We start from the raw sequence: 20,710 nt of genomic DNA, 5'->3' as shown, positions 1-20,710 counted from the left end.
TCTTCGGGTTGCGACCATGAATAAGACATGAGATGTGTTGTCTGGGGTGTTTTCATTGAGCCTTCATTGAACTTGACAATGCAGAGAAGAGTCAATTGGTTAACCTTTCATGTCCTCTCCCTTCAGTTTTATTCCTTGATTCCCTTTCCTTTCCTTTCCTTTCCTTGATATTCTCTTCAGAAAGTTTTGATAAATTGTTAATGCTGTCTCTACCCAGGCAGTGCCTAAGGGAATATTACAGTGAGCCCAAATCCTTTAATAGGTTGGGAGCAGGTGGTTGACACACAGTTTACTGACAATAGCAAACAACTAGCTTGAAGGTGTGTTAGAATTTCTGGACAAAAATGATACATTCATGGACTAATGATACTCAGACCTATTGTCATGTTTTGATCATTTGTTTTAATAGCTCCTCCAAATCCCTTCAGGTTTGAAGCTGTCGTTTAAAAGTGAGCCCTCTGATGGCTTTTCCCGAGATCAATGTAGTTCATATACTGAGTGCTGCCAGTTCAGTCAGAAAAATCTGCCTTTTTTTGTTTTGGTTTCCATTGTTTGACTGAAGTTGACTTCTAAAATGCTGTCGTCAGCCATCCCAAAAGAGCTCCCCATTGTGACACCAGCCCGAAAGCCTTTTTCCCTTCCAACACAACAGAGAATAAGCAGAGCATTTTACAGTTGTTTTTCTGTGAAGGCTGAACATGCATGCTGCCAGTTTCTGAAACTGGGGAGGGGGGTCATTTTCATCAGCATCATAGTGGACAAGAGTCCAGCTGTGATTACATTACAGAGAAAGCAATGGCATTTTAGTAAGCAAAGAGTGAGTGCACAGACAGAAAGGTGAAATGGCGGGCTATCCAAAATGAATCAATACATGGTAATTAGTATGCTGGATGCTGAGTTCACTGAACTTCAGTGCAATAGCATAGCTGTCCTTCAACACCATAGGGTGAATTCAGGTAAATTGGGGCATCGGGTAAAAATTTGTACAGCATACAAAAACAGCACTGTATCTCAGCACTGAAACAGCATCATTATATGCTCAGGCTTAAAAACAAGCGGCCTTTGACGTCTCGTCATTGTAAAGCAAATCCTTTTAGAGGAATTTTCCAAGTATCTTAATAGGATTAAGAGCAACAGTCAAAACAAGTGACACTGATGGAAGTGAATAAGCTTCTCACTGAAATGTAGCTTTGTGTAAATGAGGCCAAGATGATGAGCCTTAGAATTGAAAAAATGATCATTAACAATTTATTTATTGGCACTGCACCATCCCCCTACAAGCAAAAGTCTCAGGTTCAATTCTGGGCTGGGAGGAAAGGAGGGTTTTCTGTGTAGTTAAAACATTGTATGGCATTGATCTTTTTTACAATGTTGACCGCACAAGGAACATCATTTTTTGAAGGATCATCCTCTACAGGAATGCAAATGTCAAGACACAGCGATGGAAATGTTCATCTAACAGCTGCAACAAATGTAATTCAATTGTAATAATAACAATGAAGCAGTGGTTGGGACTGTCATATCATTAATTTAAGCAGGGGAGACTTTTCCGTGAAATGTATATCTGTTACTTGTGCTCAGTTATTTTTGCACTTGCTCAAGCACAGGGAGTACACCCCTTGTGTTCTGAAGTTGTCAAGATTAGATCTGTGTATGTAAATTGAAACCATAACAAAAGATTGCAGTGAATCTTGAGTAGGAACTGCCTTGTGCTTTTAGTCTAAAGGCTTCTGTTGTTGTGTGAGCATGTCTTGTAGTTTGCTTCACTGCGGCATTTTGGCAAATCAAAGATCTACGAGGGAGTCTGCAGTGTTTCTTTGAGGCAATCTGGGGGAACTCTAAGGATAAAAGCTCAGTAACCACTGCTTTATCACAATCTAAAGCCACAATTTCTAGATATAATGGTCTCTAAACCAGATATGAATGTTCCTGCAGGTGATTGTGCCCCTCTATCAGCCATGTGATGTACTGATAATCTGTTCAGATTGTGGGCTCCAGTCATCCCCACCATGAAAAAAGGGTTTTCTTTTTTTTTTACTCGTATAAAGAGCATATTACAGAAACACATCAAATGATGGGTATTTACTGGTTAACAATAATAAAAATAAGTCTAAATACCAGCATTTATCTGACGATGATTAGAAGTAAGCAGCATGACGTGAAGGCTTTAAAGTTTAGTAACAGCAATCTTTGACATAGCAATTTATTGACATTTTGTCTTTTTTCTTTTTTCTTTTTCTTTTAAACGGTGGGAAGGAGACACACTGAAGCTAGAATAGGATCCAGTGTTCTGCAGCGTACATCGGCTCCTGTGAAATGTGGTGGAGCCCAGTGGGCAAGAAAGTGACAACTCAGTTCTGATGAGTAGAAAAATGAAGAAAATATAATTGAAGAAAATTGTTTTTAATCCCGATTATTACAGCCAATTGTATCTTAATTGTGCTATATAGAGAGATTAGTGAATTTGTGAAGAAAACTAACTTACCTACCTCGGGTGGTTCATACCAAGAAGAAACATAATGATTAAAAGTGGATTAAATGAGACCAAAATATGAAGATAGACACCTCTGCACTTCACTTCATCCCATATCGTAACAGAACAAGGCAATCTGTTGTTCAGCACAAGCCACAGTAGGCGGCTCTAATGCTTTTTACTGGCAGAAAGGGATACGTCTGTCGTGGGACTGCAGCCGGCAAGACAGTCACACATTTCACACCTTCTGTCTTTCTATGTGGCATGTTAGTAGAACCAAAGTTCAAAGCTGATATTTGACGACATCACTTGTACTATTTGAATGCCACGCTGCATCGTGCACTACTCGCCAATCTCCTAGTGTCCTGAATGTGCTGAATCTGAACGTGACCGACCTGTCACAGTGCCAGGATACTATGCTGCTTCCACATTCGATAGGGTGGGGAGTGGAAAAATGCAAACTGCAGGAGGTTACCATAACAAATAAGGCAAATATGCTATGAGAGGAGAGGGAGTGAAACAAGGCTACGTCGGTATTATTCTGCATGTAAATTAAAATGTGTAATGTCTATATATTCCACACTGTTGTGTGGTGGCTGTTCAGATTGAGTGTGTATTGAGATTTCAGATAAACAGCATTTTGTATCTCTATAGGTTCTGTCTTTGCAGTGAGCTGCTTTAATGCAATAATGGGCTTTAGATGAGATCGTGTTTTGCACCAGACCCAAAGACTGCTATAGAGCGATGATAGAGAGCAGCAGGGGAGGGGTTGTAATGCTTATGTGTGTAGGAGTACTGATATAAAATGGCTTATCAGACAGCATGCCTGTTTACCAAAGACTCCAGTCATTTTCTTCATGAAGCACTTGAACAGAGACTCTTTACTTGATATAAGCGCAGGTCTTCTTTGGTGGTAAGGTGGAAATGAGACGTCAATGCAGCAATAAAAAATGACATGGAACCAGAGCACATGTTACACAAAGAAAAACAAGTACAAACAATCGTTATTGGGGCTAAGATTGAGACAAAGGGGTTGTACCAAAGAAAATCATATAAATAAAATACAATTAGGCTTCACTGTATCTGAACTCAGAAAACATAAACCTGACTCACTTATCTAACAAAAAAGGAGCTTAACCCAGTCGTAAGTACAGAAGTGGCACTAAACCAATAACCCAAGTGTATATCTCTATACAATGAGGAAGCATGTGAATCATAATGTAAAAGGTACCCAGATCTACCACCTCACATGACAACACATAGCAGCTCGAGCTTGCAGACAGGAGAATCCAAAGAGAGCAGAAAGCGCAGACATGGTCCTTTTACGAGTAGAATTGCAGGAAATTATTGTCCAGTCTGGATCTGGAAGGACACTCAGACTACAGTTACATGCCAATCAGGCTGAGAAATCAAATCAAATGAAATCACATTATATTTATACTTTTCATACAAAAGGTTGTACACAAAGTGCATCACATACTATAAAAATAAAAACACACACACACACACGCACACATGCACGCACGCACACACACACACACACACACACCACCAACCCCAACTGCCTGGCACTGATAAGCCAGGAGAGAAAACACCATCCTTGGGGGTCGACAACAGCAGAGCATCCCGATCCAGCCAGTCAGGAGCCCACAATAGGGTCAGTGAAACACAGTTCAGACCTCCCACCACCATTGCCAGAACGGCGCCTTAGCACAGACCAGACTCAACTCCCAATTAGGAACGCCCCCATGAGGAGACACTGGTGTAAAATATGTAAATAAGAGCATATAAAATGAATCAATAAACATTAACACTATATCAGAAGGAAAGGAAAAATAAAAAATAGAATAATCGACTCATAAAAATATATCGGAGCTGATAAATTAATTGATAAATGAAATTAAAAAAAAAAGATTAAGTAACTAAATTTTTGAATTTAGTTAACTAAATTAGAAAAAAGAAGTAGAATAAAAAGTAAGTAAAATAGTCAACTAATTAAAAGCTGAATAAAAAAAAAAAGTGGGTTTGCAGCCTGCTTTTGAAAACACCAAGAGTTTCTGAGGCCCCCGGGCAGGTTGTTCCACAAACGTGGGTCATAGTGACAGAACGAGGCCTCACCATAGGTCCTGGTCCTGACACTAGTAACCCTTAACAGGCTGGTGTTAGAGGACCTCGGGGGCCGTGAGGGCTCATATTGTAAAAGCAAGTTAGAAAGATAAGAATGCCCAAGATCATTAAGACATTTAAAAACGAATAATACAATTTTGAAATCAGTACTGAAATGCATGGGGAGCCGATGGACTCACTTTAAAACAGCTGCTGAATTCTGGAGTAGCTAAAGGCTGCTGATAGTTTTCTGGTGAAGACAAAGTCTAAAGTCTAAACATATATTATAAATATATAAGATACAATTTATTCTAGAATTCTAAATTATTCTCATTAATATGTTGAGTACAAAGCAGCAGGCTTCTCTTAATCATTTATGGACAATTTTCCATATAAATATGTGGTATTGATTTGTTGAGACACCCGTTGATCCAATTTCCATAAATTTACAAAACATTGCCAGGTTGTAGTAGAGTGCTGCCCATTATGAGCCCATTTGAACCAAACATCTACTGAAAATATTGTAAATCACTTAAAAAAAAAAAAAATCAAAAAAGCACCAAATGCATGCTTATTGATGAACACAAGATACATTTGAACAATGAATATTTCAATTGTTGGTTGAATTCTTGCATTTTTAAATGAATTCAATACTAAATAAATAAAATACAGTTGTATTTGTATCTTATTTTTTTGGCATAAAGACATTTGGATTAATGTAGAAAAAGGCAACAACAGCTTGCTACTCAAATATTTAGTTAGAATTACAAAGGGGAAATAATTTTGTCCTAATGTCTCAGTGAAACCACAACCTGCAGAGGTCTCATGTCAGTGATCACGCCGACGGGGCCTTCAGGCTGGCAGCTGCTTGTTGTGATGTACATGATATCTATGCCTTCATGTTATTATTTTCAGCTTTCTTTGGAATAAGAAATATAGTATGGGTATATGCTGTAGTATAATTTACAACAGTTCCATTAATGCTCTGTGGTCCACACTGTTTGAAAATCCATTTTGAAATTGTGTGTCATATGACAACCTTCCTCCATTGTAAGTGAATGGGTTGCAGTTGAAGGTGGCCCTCTTCAAAGATGGCTACCACATTAATCAATTCTCTCCAATAGGCAGCAGCATTCGACACTAAAGCTGCATTTACTCACACATTTTAATGACATAATCTGCAGTTGAGATTTCTTTGTCCTCATTAATGATAGGATGCTCCCCTGCCATGTCATATCAGTTTCACAAAGCTTGCATGTCTAGCATTGTCTTGTTTTGTGAGGTGTAAACTGCTCCCACAGTGGAAACATTTCCTGTAAAAACACAGCCTCTGCGCCGACTCGGCTTCACCATGTTTATTTTACTCTGTAGGGGGACTTTTTTTTTTTTTTAAACTTTAATTCAGTCAGTAGTACGAAGGGGAGATGCCTGGCTAGTGATAGTGCTACCCCCCAAAAAATATAAATCAATGATGAAATGAATTGTTGACATTGTTAATAAACAATTTGTATTAATTCATTGTTACACCTCCATATACATTTAACCTTGTTCATTAGATTAGCTGTCTTAAGGCTCATGATTATTTGTGGTTTATGTGTTCTCTTGGTCGTGAGGATTCACTTTTGTGCCCCTCACAACGGCCAAGTTTTCTGTCTCTGATTTGGGTGGCAATTTGTCATTTTACAAACAACAAATGCCATCAAATCCTATGTCTCAACACATGTAAACCATGCAAACAGACTCTGCATTGGATTCAAACCTGAACCTTTTCGCAATGACATGACAACATGAATCAGTGCATTCCCTTCTGGACCCCGTCAATGACTTGTATAACTAATATTCATCGTGTATATCTATTTTCAACAAAACGGACAATGACAAGCTGAAATGTAGTTTCAAAATAAAGATCGGTGGATAATTTTGCTCCCACATTTTGACCAAGTTTAATTTGTACCCGTGCTTGGATTAGCTCCATTATCTCTCATGAAGCTCTCCAGTAACTAAACATTTAGCTCACACCTTGCAGTGATATGGTTTGAAGACTGATTACTTGTGATCCTCTTAGTCAGTGTGTTCATTGTTCAGAATAGAAGAAATGTCTGTGTGATGTATTAATTTGAGACTCATTTCAGCGCTTTATATAATGAAGAGAATAACGACACCAGGCAGATATTTTATTCAGGGTCAGATTGTAGGTTATTTGTAGGGTTTCACTGCCACTGGGGTCAGTCATGCTAAAGATTTCCCCTCATGGAACTGTAGTCCGCTTAGCATAAAAGTATCTCGCAAATATCACATGTTAATGGCCTATATTACCATATTTTAGCTTCACTCAGCGAGCACAGTTTTCAATGCGATTTAAATGTGGTTTTACATTTCCACCCTCAGTGAAAGGCTACTGGAGTATTTTTTTTTTCCATGCAACAGCTTCCTATTGCCGACTTCATCATTTTCCATTATGGACGCTAATCACTTACACTAAAGCAGACTTGGAATGGTCCTATTCCTCTTTGAGGCAGTGTGCATAGTCTGAAGAGCATCTGGACTTCTGGTGTGATGCAGTGCTGACAGATTCAGATGGTTATATGTATGATGGCACTGCACGTCGATGATGCTTTCCGGTGTTTGCATTCCTACAGGGGACCATTTGCAAAATGTATTCACTCACTATGTGGTTAGTCACTTTACATCCAGTGATGATATTTGGCAACAACATAACATATTCCTCACTAGAACCATCATGTGATGATAATGATGATGGTGATAATGATAATAAATTGGCATATTAAATGTACACACAACTATTTACTTTAAACAGTTCATAACAATAATAGATTTTATTTGTCAGTAATTTTCAAACACCCTAGGTCATTTTACCTTACATGTTAAAAACCAGTCAAAACACATTAGCAGTCATAAAAACATACAGAAAAAGTATGGACTGACAGTTTTTAAGATGAATAGCTATCAAGGATGACACCCAGACTCTTAACCTGAGGTGAGGTAGAAACAGAGGAGCGGTTGACAGAAATGTAAAAAGCAACTTTAACTTAGTTTTATCTAAATGTCGTGATAATGCATTTCAATCGAACCACCTTTCTGAGTATGCTCGATTCAGATATGAAGGTTTCCAAGAGCTGCTGTAAATTCTCACCTGAACAGAAAATAAATGTGTAATCTGTAAACAAAAGCAACTTGTATATTTGAAACTTTATATATACAATTTCTGTATAGAATAAAAGGGTTTACAGAAGGTCCAAATACTGACCAACAAGGGGGCCGGCAATCAATGTCAAAATATACCAGTTTATTGGCTGAGCGAGAAAAAAAGCACAGGTTTCAGTGCAATAACAGTGTTGCAATCTATTAACAGCTCCATGAATCCCTTTTCCCAAATTAGACCAAACCCATAAACAATTCACAATGAAGTGTCATTTTCCATGAAGGCAATGCTGGCAGAGACTGAGGACTCTATATTAAAGGCACATTAAATAAACATGATAAAAGCGGCGCATGCTCCATCAGAGATGAGCAAGAAACCAGTTTCACCATGGATACATTGGTAAGATGACAAAACATTGTAGAACTGAACAGCTGAATGACCTGTGTGTCACATGTGCAGTTAGCTTTTGAAACAAAACAAGTGTGTGTTATTTGGAATTAAATCAGCATGTGCAAAACCACCAAGGGGTGCAAGTGTTTTAAGTTAGCTAATAAATATGATGAAAGTTCTTTATGCAGTGTACTGAAATATGATGCTACAATAAATACCACATTTCCCCACCTTGTAGATATTTTCAATGCACGTTGATTAATCTTCGTGCAACTTCAGCACCACTATAGTGGACAGCTCCAGGGCTGAGTGGGAGTCAGGGATTTTCAGCACTGCCGTTGGAGGACAGCTCCCCAAAGGCATCTGTTACCTAACAGGTAAACCTGCAACAGGATGATTGAAAAACATAGTTTTCATTCACAGAGAGTGTGGCTTTATTAAACAAAGATCCATCAGGAAAAAAAATCCATACATTTAAATCCTGTGGAAATTTTATGCAGTGAGTTGTAATGTAGTAATTCCACACACCAAAAAGAAAGTGAACTAAATATGAAAGGAGAAATGTTTAAAACTGTACTTTTGTCAACCAAGAACAACAAAAAATGATTTACAAGTTAAAAATAGATTGCATTTTTGTTTGATCAAAGTTCATCTATTCATTTTGTGTACTTACTGTATTTAAGAAAAGGTGACGAGCAGCTGAAGCTGATTCCAATTGATATTTTAAAGCAGCATATACCCTTAAAATGCTACCATTGGTTTGGCATTAAAAATGCCAAACCAATGGCATTTTTAATATCATTCTAACAAATATGTGTTTGTCCTATGGGTGATTACCCAGGGAAATGCTTTGCAGTCACAGGGAGAACATGTAGAATCCTCTGGCTTGCAATCGACGGTGTATTCCTGCTGTGATGTGAAAGCGCCAACCACTGGAATCACCAAAGCTGTATCTCATTAACAAAACCATAGTATCTAATATATGGTGACAAGGAAAAAGGTTGTCAAGTGCTGTCAAAAATAATGCATTCATTTAATTAATTCATTTGAAACTTTAACTCATTAAAACAATTTATGCAATTAATGCAGTTTTGTTTACTTCTGTTTTTTGTTTTTTTACCCCCTTACTGGCAGCTGGATGTGCAGCCTCTATCGGCATAGCCCCATCACTACAGAGCAGCACAATACCGAGTGGAATAATATTAAGGCACAAAGTTATCTGACAGCTGATTGAGAAATTGAAAGTCATTAGTTTTACTATGTAAAGCCGAATTTAACAACCACAGAAGTAATTCTGCAGCAATACAGTGGGTTGCCTGGTTGACTGACCAGTAAGCTGGAGGAAATACTTGCAGGTATAATATTAATTTCTCCTTTTTCTCTCTGTCACTGGCTCTCGTGTATACTGTGTCTGCGTGCATGTGCTAGTGTGTGCTCCCATGTGGCGACGTGCTCTCTGTCTCTCTCTCTCTCTCTCGTATATTATTGCTACTTTGTTCATGCAGTGAGTTCACAACTTTGTTTCGAGAAATTTTCAAAGTGGTGTACCTGCACTCTAGCAAACCCCAGACATATGTTAGGTGTTTATTATTAATGTATTATTTTTGCGCATCTTGGAGAGAAACAGAATTCACGCAAAGCTTAAAGGACATTATAAAATAGTCTTTGAATTGAAATATAGTGTGTGTGTTGAGTCAACATTAATTCTGTGTAATTCTTTTTTTTCCTGAATAAATGTCCATTACAAGCTTAAGTCTTCAGGAGAAAACCAATGCGGCTAATCGCAATTCATTACAGAAAATTTGTGTATGAAATTAGTTAATATGTATTAATTGATTGACACACACACACACACACACATATATATATATATATATATATATATATATATATATATATATATATATATATATATATATATATATATATATATATATATATATATATATAAAATGGGAAAGGGAGTGAAGAAAAATACATGTTCTGGTGAATTGCGTATGAAAAGCTACTCTTAGCACCCTGAACTAGTTCAATACCAAAGCCCCTCAGGCTAGATTCTGCCTATTTCTTTCAGTCCTTCTCATGTTTTCTCAATCTTTCAATCTCTGCCTGTCAGTATCCATTGCATCCGACTCTCCACACCATCCCACTGCACCGCAGTATCCCCCACCCTACCCTTTTCTCTTTATCTCCTGGGTTAAGAGAGATAAAGGGATTTCAGTTTGTGGCTCACTCCGGAGGACTTCACTTAAGACAAGACATGTGATTGAGATGTGAATATGTTTCTAATTACAGTTTGATGCAGTAGTGGCAAATCATGATGTCAACCAGTCATTCTGATATAGAAATGCAACAGACACATAGAAGCACACATACACAGAGAGCACATGGGGGTCCAAGCCGTGATCACGTTTTTTTTTTTTAAATCTTTGCACAACACCGACTTCCTGTCACCCTCAGAATATCTCCAAATCCCACTTGTTTGAAGAAGGACATTGACCGAAAACTTTTTCCACCAGACCCTCTGTCTTCCATCCCCCCCCCCATGTGTCTGTGTGTGTGATCTCATACCACAGTCAAATTCACAGCAGATAAGCATCGCTTTCTCACTGAAAGATTTGTGTTATGTTTCCTTTGTGCACTTTGGATACCATTGGGTCTTGTGATACCCAAAAATACATCCCTCTCTGCCACATTAGACGGCTATTAGCACACTAGAACCATGGGTAGGTGGACAGATGAAGCACTTGTAAAATATGACCAAATAAACCAAAAATGTGAATCAATAAAAACAGGCCCCCGATCATTAGCAGCAGAGCAGTAATTCATTTAAATCATTACATTTGTAGGAGGGGCGATGATAGATAGTCTTGTGGTACTGTTTTTGAGGATATTCTTGTTCCTTTGTCTGGATTATAAATCCAAACCACAATTGCAAATAATTGTTCATATAATGCTGACTGTTGCCAAGAATACTCTGCAATAGGCTGGCCTGTCAAAAATTGAGACATTATAGCCCAATACAAAGAATATTTGAGCTGACTACTACTGTTTTGTATATTGGTTAGGAGTGTTTTTTGTTGTTGTTTTTTATTCATTTTTTATTATTCAGGGCAGCAGCATTATGGTGCAATGGTCAGCACCAAAAACGTGCTCGTCAGGGGAATTGACAGGTTGGATAGTTTTACTTTATGTGCATGACTCCAACAGAAAATTACATTCTCAAAGATAATTCTCATGCTGTTTTTTTAGAGTTTGAGGCTTCTCACTGTGCTCCCTTTATCAGCTGAGAATCAGTTGTACAAAATAGACAATTGGTAATACGAGCTGTTTGTATCAAGACAGGAGACATCAGTAATTGCATTTATTGCATTTTGACAAGATTCTTGTTCCACTACCTTCAAGGATTTGTCTTGAGCGTCGCAGTACTGCTGAAAGTACATGTCACTTTTAAGTAATAAAAGAGAGCCTGATCACTTGGAGGGTGTGAGTTGCCAAATTGTCAGCACGTTGTAAATTCTGACAAGCGGCAAAACACAAAAAAACACTTACTTGTAATTATTTGTATGACAATTAATCATCACAGGCCTTGTGTTAGTTTTGAAGTGCCAAACAACAAAGTATTGTTTGCATCGTGACGCGAAGAGAGAAAAAGGAAAGTAATCAACTGCTGTTGACCAAAACAAGCCATGATATTCCATTGTTTAGATAAGAAAAAGGTGACATAAGGCAACCTTGGTTTTCATTGTCAGTTTTAAAAAAACAAAACAAAAACAAAAACAATTGTAGCTTTGTTTACGAATCCACACGTCAACTTGTGCTGATCTTTGTTCCTTTTGTCAATTTGAAACTAAATCATCTCTGTGGGTTGTGGGTCTTTTCAAAGTGTCTGATGGTGTTCTGGCTTCATAATTGCTGTCTGGTCTTTTGTTTGGAGGCACGCACAAGTGAACACACATGCACACACAAACAGATGCACTCAGAGGATGCACGCTCATGATAGCAGGTTTTTGCTTCTGACACAGTAATGTGGGCTTTTACTGCCCTGTCACTTAATGGCTTCAGCTGCATACTTAATAGCTTAGAGCATAGACGCCTTATGCAGTGTGGAAAAAATACCTGGCATTAAGTCGTGCACACGTCCATGTCCACATGAATATACAGACTCAGATCTACTTTTACCATCACCCCTCACCAAGTAAGACAATGTCCTTGAGAGATGGTGACAGCAGTAGGAACGCATACTAATAAGCCACCAAGCTCACACTCAGAACTACTCGATTTAATTTTTTGTCTCTCCGAGACACAAGTGCATTTTTGTCTGCTTTTCCTTATGAGGATGAATATCTGTTTTGTTCAGGTTTGGAAGGTCAGGTCATCAAAAAGGCTTTTATGTACATTCTCTATAGTACCCAGATAAAATCTCTAAAATCCACACAGCTTCAAACACCTCCAAGGTGACTCTTCCACCAGTGTGCACAAATAAAGGGCAACAATCATTTAGGAACAAAGGACTGACTTAAAGGTTGTGTACAAGCTCTTTGTCTTGCAATTTTAAGTGTCATTTGGGTTGTTCATAGTTTATTCAATATATAAGATGAGCAGGGATAGGTTTAACAATGAAAGTAACATGCAAAACCTATTTTCTGCTCAACTTAAGTCAAACAAGTGACAATAGCAAGCCTTATATATTGCCTGGCAGCCAAAGAACTTCCTACAAATTTTCCTCTCATTCCACCATAAATATTTTCCAGTAAATAAAGTCATGCTCATGAGTAGAAAATGTAAGGTACTTGTATCTTTTGAGAATTATATTTGACCTTCATACCGCATCATGGTAATGCCAGAAATGCATTGACAGCAAATGAGATTTATTAGCCAGCTTTTTCGTGTTAAAATATCAATTGTTTCATGTTTACAAATTCTTAGAATCTCTAATGTTTCCTGTTTCGGCATTTCAAAAATCAAACAGTGCATCAGTGTTTCCCATACAACGACTCAGACTCCAGGTCAGGAGTTTTCAAAGTCTATGGGCGATGAACTCTACTTCACAAACCCAGTCTGCAGCTGTTGAACTGTTACACTTTTAAATGAATGTCTTTTTTGCCACGTATAAATCCAAATGCACAGTGAACTTTGTTTTCTGCATTTAAACCGTACCCAGGTTGCAGTGAGCAGCGACTACACAGTGCTTTGAGAAAAGTTTGTGGTCAAGAATTTTGCTCAGAGACCGTGTTAAACTGTCAACTGCACAGATTGAAGAGTTACTTTTGCAGCGTGCTTGACATGGCATCTATATTATCTTATACTGTCTTATCGAAGTCCTTGAGATGCTTGTTTTTGATCTCTACAACCCAACTTGAACTTTTATTCTGTTTTGGACTCTTTTTCATTCAATTGATTCAGTTCTTGATGTCCATTCATTTCTATTATCAAGACCTGAACTCACTAATTATTCAGAATTTTAAAATAGGCGCCCCCTGAAGCTCCATCCTCCATCCTCTGTACTGCTTTATCCTATTCAGGGTTGTGGGGCCCTGAACGCAACCCCAGCTAACTATAAGCAATGGCAGGTATGAGTTACTCATACTGGCAAGAAGATGCAGACTTTATTTCAACCCACAACATTCTCACTCTGAGGCAACCATGCTAACCAGCCATCATGTGGCTTTCTGATATAACTTAAGCTCCTTAAATTTGCTACATCATTCCAAATGTAAGACATTCATTTGAACAATAGAATTATAAGCTCTGTCCACTCAGAAAATTAAGATGCTCCATCAGTGCAGGGGTATATTTTTTAAGCATGGCTAAATTGTAATAATTTGAGATTTAATTTTTAAAATTAAAACATTTTTGGCAAAATGTTGTATGGATGGCTTTTAATTTCTAACATAGTCATTATTATACAAATGTGTTTCATCACCTTTACTAAACAAAGCATCTGAATACTTTATCCACTACTTGGATAGTGCATGGCGAATCAATTTATCATAAAAATGTCTATGGAATGCATGAAAAATGTGTGCAGTGATACAATATTTGTGTGGGTAAATGGTTTTCACTGAATGATTTAAAAGTGAGCTTCGGGCTCTTTTCTGTCATTTCGCGAATAAAAACACCCATATGCATAGATCTGAGAGTTATTTTCACAGCATAGTTCACGTAACATTTGTATCAGAGGTATCCCATCTTGTAACTGAAGAGCTCCTGTCCTGCTTGTTTCACAAAACTATCTGCGTCATACACCTATTGATAATTATTTCTGAATAAAGCTTCATAAGGAGCCCTTCATTGTAAGTAGGCGCATTGCAGCAGATAGACACCTAAAGCACGCAGGATAGGAGCTCTACAGAACCGGGGTTGGAGATCCCTTAGTTATATCTTTTGAAAATAAACCTCATGTTTGCAATGATACGCTGTGTTGTTCATATTTGTTCCAGTGCGTCACAAGTGTCATCAACACTTTCAGATAAGTCTGCCAACAAGTATGACCGACAGAGTCAGAATGGCCATTTTGGGTGTTGGGGTTTCTGCATGTGGGAGTTCTGCCTCAGTGGCTCATGTTTCCTCTGCCTTCGACAGTGATGGATGAACCACATGTGCACCATTATTTTCTGTTGACTGAGCACATTTACAGTTTGTATTAAGAAATTAACAAATATGCTCATGAACGAGCAGCGGCAAAAGACTGCGAGCAGTTGTAATCATTGCAGGTTTAAGTAGTTCCTCAAGCACAGTACATGACTGCTGGACAACCATATAACTTAATTATCAAGTTTAAATAGTAAGCCACTTATGCATGGGGATTTGCCAGTGTTTTTAAAATGTCATTAATTTATTGGGAGTAAAACTAAATACTAAGAATAATTTGGATGGAGCATGACATTGTTTCACTATCAAACTCCGGTCCCAGGAAGAGTCTGGGAACAGTGCAAAATGTATGATCTGACATGTTATTTTGCAGAGGAGGAACTGGGAAGTATCTTCTTTTCCCTTTTCTTCCTTGTCTGTATTGATTCTTATAGTGTTGGGCAATCTTGGGGTATTACCTTCCTCTGTGGTGATCAGAGTCCCATTTCACTTGACTCTGGAATATTTGGGGTTGTCCACCACACATCAAAACATACTACACTACATACTATGTGATGGAATTAAGTGTTTGTGTTATTTAGTTCAAATAACTAAATTTTTTAACACTCTTTATAGCTACATACATCGTTTGCTTTACTAACACGTTGATTTGAAAAATACATTCATTATATATTGAAAAATGTATTGTGAATGACATTTCATTGCAGATAGAGATCAACAAAATTTGTCTTTGGACCAATATATATGATATACAGTATATGGACATGAAGGTCTTACAACCACCTGACAAAAACACAAGTCAATGGCACTGTGTGCAAATCTGCAAAATTAATGTGTTGAGAGACACATATCAAGGGAAGAATACAGCAAATATTTTCTAAAGCTTAGTGTGTTCTCAGGAGCACATTGACCTCCAAAATGGTATAACAGGAAACATTTGAATCTCCTGGTGTTATCCACACATTCAGGCATTCTGTCAAAGCAAGTAACCAACAAACAATGACAGTCAAGTCGAGGTGAGGAGCCAGAACTTAAGTCATGCCAGCTTCAGAAAAAGGATGACTTTAAAAAAAAAAAGAAAGGATAAAGGTCTCAGCAGCAGGTTATCACTCAGGCCATAACTGCAAAACTGAGCTATTTCTGTGTAATAAACATGACAGACTATGGAAATTATAACGAACATTTCAAGGACTTAACGGAGAATGAAGAAAAACATTCACTCATCTTTTGAAACAAAAACAAAGCTATTGTGTATAACTCACAGAATGTTTCTGTTTGAACAACAGGCATAGCTCATCACGCACAAAACATTCTTTATTGTAAGTCACGGCGATGGCATCATAGTGTTTTCAGAACGACAGTTACCAAAACCACAAAGTCAAGACAACACAACAATTTCTTTTGAACAAATCCCTATTTTGGGTCAATACATGGCAATCAGCGGATCAAATCTTCTACAATGTCTGTGCAGACATGGCAGATTGTTAAACAATCTGTCACAGCTTGACTGAATCCGTCATAAGAAATGGAATAAACTGTCCAAACCCAGGTTTCTAAACGTTGTTCAGATTTACCAAAGGAGTTTCAAAGTTATGAAATTTGTCACAGAAACTTCTTAAAAGTATTAAATGAAAGGGTGTGACATTTTTGCTGTGGTAAAATTGGTATGATGGCATAGGGATTAAAACTGATAACTAACTGAAAGATGATTCCCGGTTTGATACTTTTTCAACCGTAGTGCATTTTTGTCAGAATTTACATGGTTTTTTTTTTGCCAGTGTGGGTTTTCTCCAGTTACTCTGACTCCCAATCAGCTTCCTTGTACCAGCTCTGTGCATAACCACATAATATGTTGGGATTGGCACCCCACATGGGATGAATAGACAAATAAACAATGATATTTCCCTGAAGAATGGTCCATTTAAATTTCACCTTTTTACTTTATACTCCATCAAAAAAGTTGAATTTTTAGTTCTGTCTTTCACAGTGACATTATATCGTTATTTATTTTAAAATTATTAAAATCAACAGCCTACAATACTGACACTACACATCACTCTGCCAGAGCATTGTGACCACTGACAGGATTATGATAACAGATTATCTCTTCATCGTGGCACCTGTTCGTGAGTGAAGTATACCTGGCAGCAAGTTAACGTTGCCCCCGTTGTTATGGTGTTATGAGTAGTTGAAAAGGGTGTAGAAATTTGATCAAGCTTGATAAAGGCTCACCATCATAGCTGGTTTAAACTGTCTCTCAAACTATTGTTCATCTACAGTGTTCCCTATAATGTATCAGTTGGTATCTACCAAATATAATTTACAAGTAATAAATGTGAAACAGTATCATTGGTAATCAAAAGTCATTGATGAACACAATTTCATGTGGGTCCTTCCACACAATTCCATGGACTTGAAGGATCTGCTCCTGAAGTCTTGGTGACAAGATACAACAGCACACCTTCAGCATCTTTTAGAGTCTGTGCCTTGACCGATTAGGGCTGTTTTGGCTGTGAAATAGACCTCCACAAAACTTGGCAGGTGGCCATAATGTTGTGGCTGTTCAGTGTGAACTTGTTTATTACTGCCAGGTACAACATGCTGCTGTGCTTGTTTGCTCCTGGGTTTCACATCACACTCCTGCTCATCATCATCTGCACGCTGTCCTCGTTTTCCACGACACCCGAAGGAGGAATTACATTAAGGGATCAATCAACGGCCAACAGTCAGGACAGATATGTAGGTCTGAGTGTCCACTGCCCATCTGCAGCAAGTTTTCACTCCTTAGAAATTGAGAATATTTTCCACCCGACACAAAACACTGAACAATCTTGCACAAGGATGCAATCACTGTTCAAGGTTGCAGGTTATTTTTCCCCTTTGCACAGCAGTGGTACATTTGAGACTGAAACTGAAGCTTTCAATTTATTTGTTAGTTCACAACAAACGAGAATCCACTTTTTTACAGATTTCATGACACTAAATGTCTCTAAATGTAGCAGAGTTGAGCCATCTCTTTGAAGAGTTCCAATATCTGACAGGATACTGAGTCTTACATGATTGTGGTCTTGTGTTTTTATCACTGTTAACACAACTTTTTAATCGTTTTTTCTTTTCTGTGCATTTTCACTTGCAGAAAAAAACCCCTGCATGCCTCTTCAGTGTGAGTGCTCATATAAACCTTTAAGAAATCAATTGCATTGGACAAAAGAGACACGTGAGCTGCTTTGACACCATCAGTATCACTGTCAGTTTAATCTCTTTTTCCTTGAATGCGTACAAAACAGTGAGTCCAATGGTGGCCTTAGGCTTCCTGCCCTTCTAATCCCTAATCCAAGGTCTGGGGCAGATTAAGAACCCTGGGGACCCAAGCCCTTCAAGGAGGACAGGATGGATGAATTGCTGGTGGTGAGGGAGGATGAGAGAATGGACTGACATGAAGTTAGGGTGGCAGTGGTTAAAAAAAAAAGAAAAGAAAAGAAAATGGGGCCACTCTGGACCTGAGACTGAAAGAGCAAACAGATGAAAGTGGCAACATTTGATGTCAAAATAGTAGATGGGGAATGATTGAGCGATCAACACAAACCACATCACAGCAATGAATAGAAGTTGTAATTGTACAAAAATAAATCAGTGTCAAGTATGACTACCCACATAACCTCATACCTCACAAGTAATTATGACCCTGCACTCCCATCACCAGTGTTGTAGAATGGGAGGGAGACAGCAGGTTAATGGCTGCGTGAAGTGCCCATGATCGAGCTCAGGTTGGCACATCCCCCCCCCCCCCCCCCCCCCCCCCCCCCCCCCCCACCCCATCAGTCTGTCTCTCTGTTAGACTCCTCTGCATCCTCCGCCCTCACTGATGTTCACATTTCATCTGTCTTTCACCAAGGTAATTCCAGACAGTAGATGCGCGCCTTGGCTGGCAACAGCTTCTGCACACAGTTGCTCTCTCTCTCTCTCTCCCTCTCTCTCTCTCTCTCTCTCTCTCCCTCTCCCTCTCTCTCTCTCTCTCTCTCTCTCTCTCTCCCCCCCCCCCCCCCACACACACACACACGAACGCAGCACACCTCTTCTTCACCAGCCACCGTGCGTGCTGGGGGCTGGGGTGTCGTTGCGCGCACCCTCGTTTAATTTTTCCTCCACATAGCCGAGCCTACATTTTTCCCTCCCTGACGCAGACAGCTGGACTGGCACCGGAGATCCCTTTCTCCCCGAGCTCTCTCCATCCATGTCTCTTTTTCTCTCATCCTTTACGGGAAGCTTACTGACAATTTCGGAATATGCTACCTCTCCGTGGTAATGCCATGTGACAAGGCTTTTCATCGTTTGGTGTTTCCTTCCTCTCCGGCAAAAGTCGCTGCAGGTTCCGCCTGCTGCGTGCTCTGGCGTTGGTGATATTCAAACAGTGGCAAAGTGACGGAGAAATAAAAAGCCCCTGGGAGGAATGGAAGTTTTGGCCGTCGGCTTGGTCCGCTGAGGCTGCTCCTGCTGCTGGTGCTGCTCGTGGTTTGGTGATTGGTGCAGGGGGGGGAAACTGCGTCGCCAGGTCTCAATGAGGCTTGGGGATCTCGTGTCATTATAACAGGACCTGCTTTTCAAGATAACACGGTTTTCTTTCCCCTTTGTTCGTTACCGAATGAATGGATCCAGATTTTTATTTCTTTTTATGAGCGGCCACGTACTCCAGCCCCCTCATCCCGCGTTAACGCGTCGGCGTTTGGATGCGGTTTGTTTTCTCTGCGGCTCAGCGTCTCTCCCCTCGCTCAGAATATGATTTAACGTCGGGAGGAATTTCAACAGGGTACCAGTCTGTGACGACCCGGGAATCTCTGCCTCGTTTTCGTTTTTACACACACGCATTGCACTCCAACTAGATGAGAAAAGACACCAAGGCAGAGATCACAATTCAATTCCACGATCACCCTACAGATGGACTAAAAAGAAACCTTCGGATCTCGGGATTTTAACTCTGTTCGCTCTCACTTAGAGAGCGCTAGTTTTCTGCTTCTTTTTTTTTTTTTTTTTTGAGGGAGGGGGATATCTCTGGACATAATGCAAGTTATCACGGCTGTGTTGCTGATGGCCGTCTTTTGGAGCCAGGAGTGGAAGTCTGCGCTCTCGGATTCAATCATCCATATCGGTAAGTTAACTTGGCTTATTTTTTGTGTGTGTCTCCCTCCTGTAATTCGCGAACGCAGCGAAGCTTCTGTGTGCGTCTCTCAGGAAACAGACGGCAGGTTTCAGCGGTGGTGCTGGTGGTGTGCGCCCCGCGGCTTAAATCACAGCACTGCTGGCAATTTATTTGACGCACTGTGGTATTAAGTGGGCTTTATACCCAATGCAGTCTCAGGCATTCAGGTTTGAGATGCCGTGGGGCATTTCAATGGATTTCCCGCTGAATTTCCGCCAATTTACTTATGAGCATGTCATCTGTGAGAGTAGCAATCCGTCACCAGATAAGACAAGGTTTAGAATTAAGTTTGCATGTAAGTTGTATGATATTGATGTAACGCGTACAGACGTAAAGACTAGGGTTTCTAAGGTAACATTTTTTTTTTTTTTGTAAAGTGGGTTTTTTATTTTACACAATCTATAAAAGGAAGCAGAGTGCCGTCCACAAATAGTGCCGTGTGTGTGGGCACAGGATGTGCGCAAAACAGGTGGTTCGGGATGGCGTGATGTTTGCCCTGCATGGCACAAGGATTATCCAGGAAGGCAGCAAATTTTCCACTTATAGATATTCCTGAAGCACAATGGCATTACAACCCTGATCCAAAAGCTACTGCAGTGTCGAGAGAGAGAGAGATACAGGGAGAGAGGGAGATGGAGGGAGAGAGAGAGAGAGAGAGTGAGAGAGGCTTAGTCTATATGTCCATGCGTCTTTGCTGCCTTCCACCACTGTCGGCATGGTGTGGCACTGTTGTCTTGAGTGTGATTCCGACAAGAAGGGGCTCGTTCAGCCCAGATAGCGGCACCTC

The 20,710-nt window shown here is 39.4% G+C and overlaps 1 protein-coding gene across 1 annotated transcript in view; it reads left to right on the top strand.

Moving 5' to 3' along the window:
• Positions 1-19,784: 19,784 nt before the first annotated feature.
• Positions 19,785-20,710, top strand: part of grid2 (glutamate receptor, ionotropic, delta 2) — a gene marked incomplete at both ends in the record, with an annotated part of 484,572 nt that continues 483,646 nt past the window's right edge. Inside the window, one exon of the mRNA XM_080499738.1 lies at positions 19,785-19,872. Within this exon, the coding sequence (XP_080355864.1) occupies positions 19,785-19,872 (88 nt within the window). The remainder of the gene's footprint in view (positions 19,873-20,710) is intronic.

Source organism: Blennius ocellaris (genome assembly GCF_963422515.1).
Source record: "Blennius ocellaris genome assembly, chromosome: 7".
Classification (NCBI taxonomy): domain Eukaryota; kingdom Metazoa; phylum Chordata; class Actinopteri; order Blenniiformes; family Blenniidae; genus Blennius; species Blennius ocellaris.
This window is presented reverse-complemented; position numbering and strand designations above follow the sequence as displayed.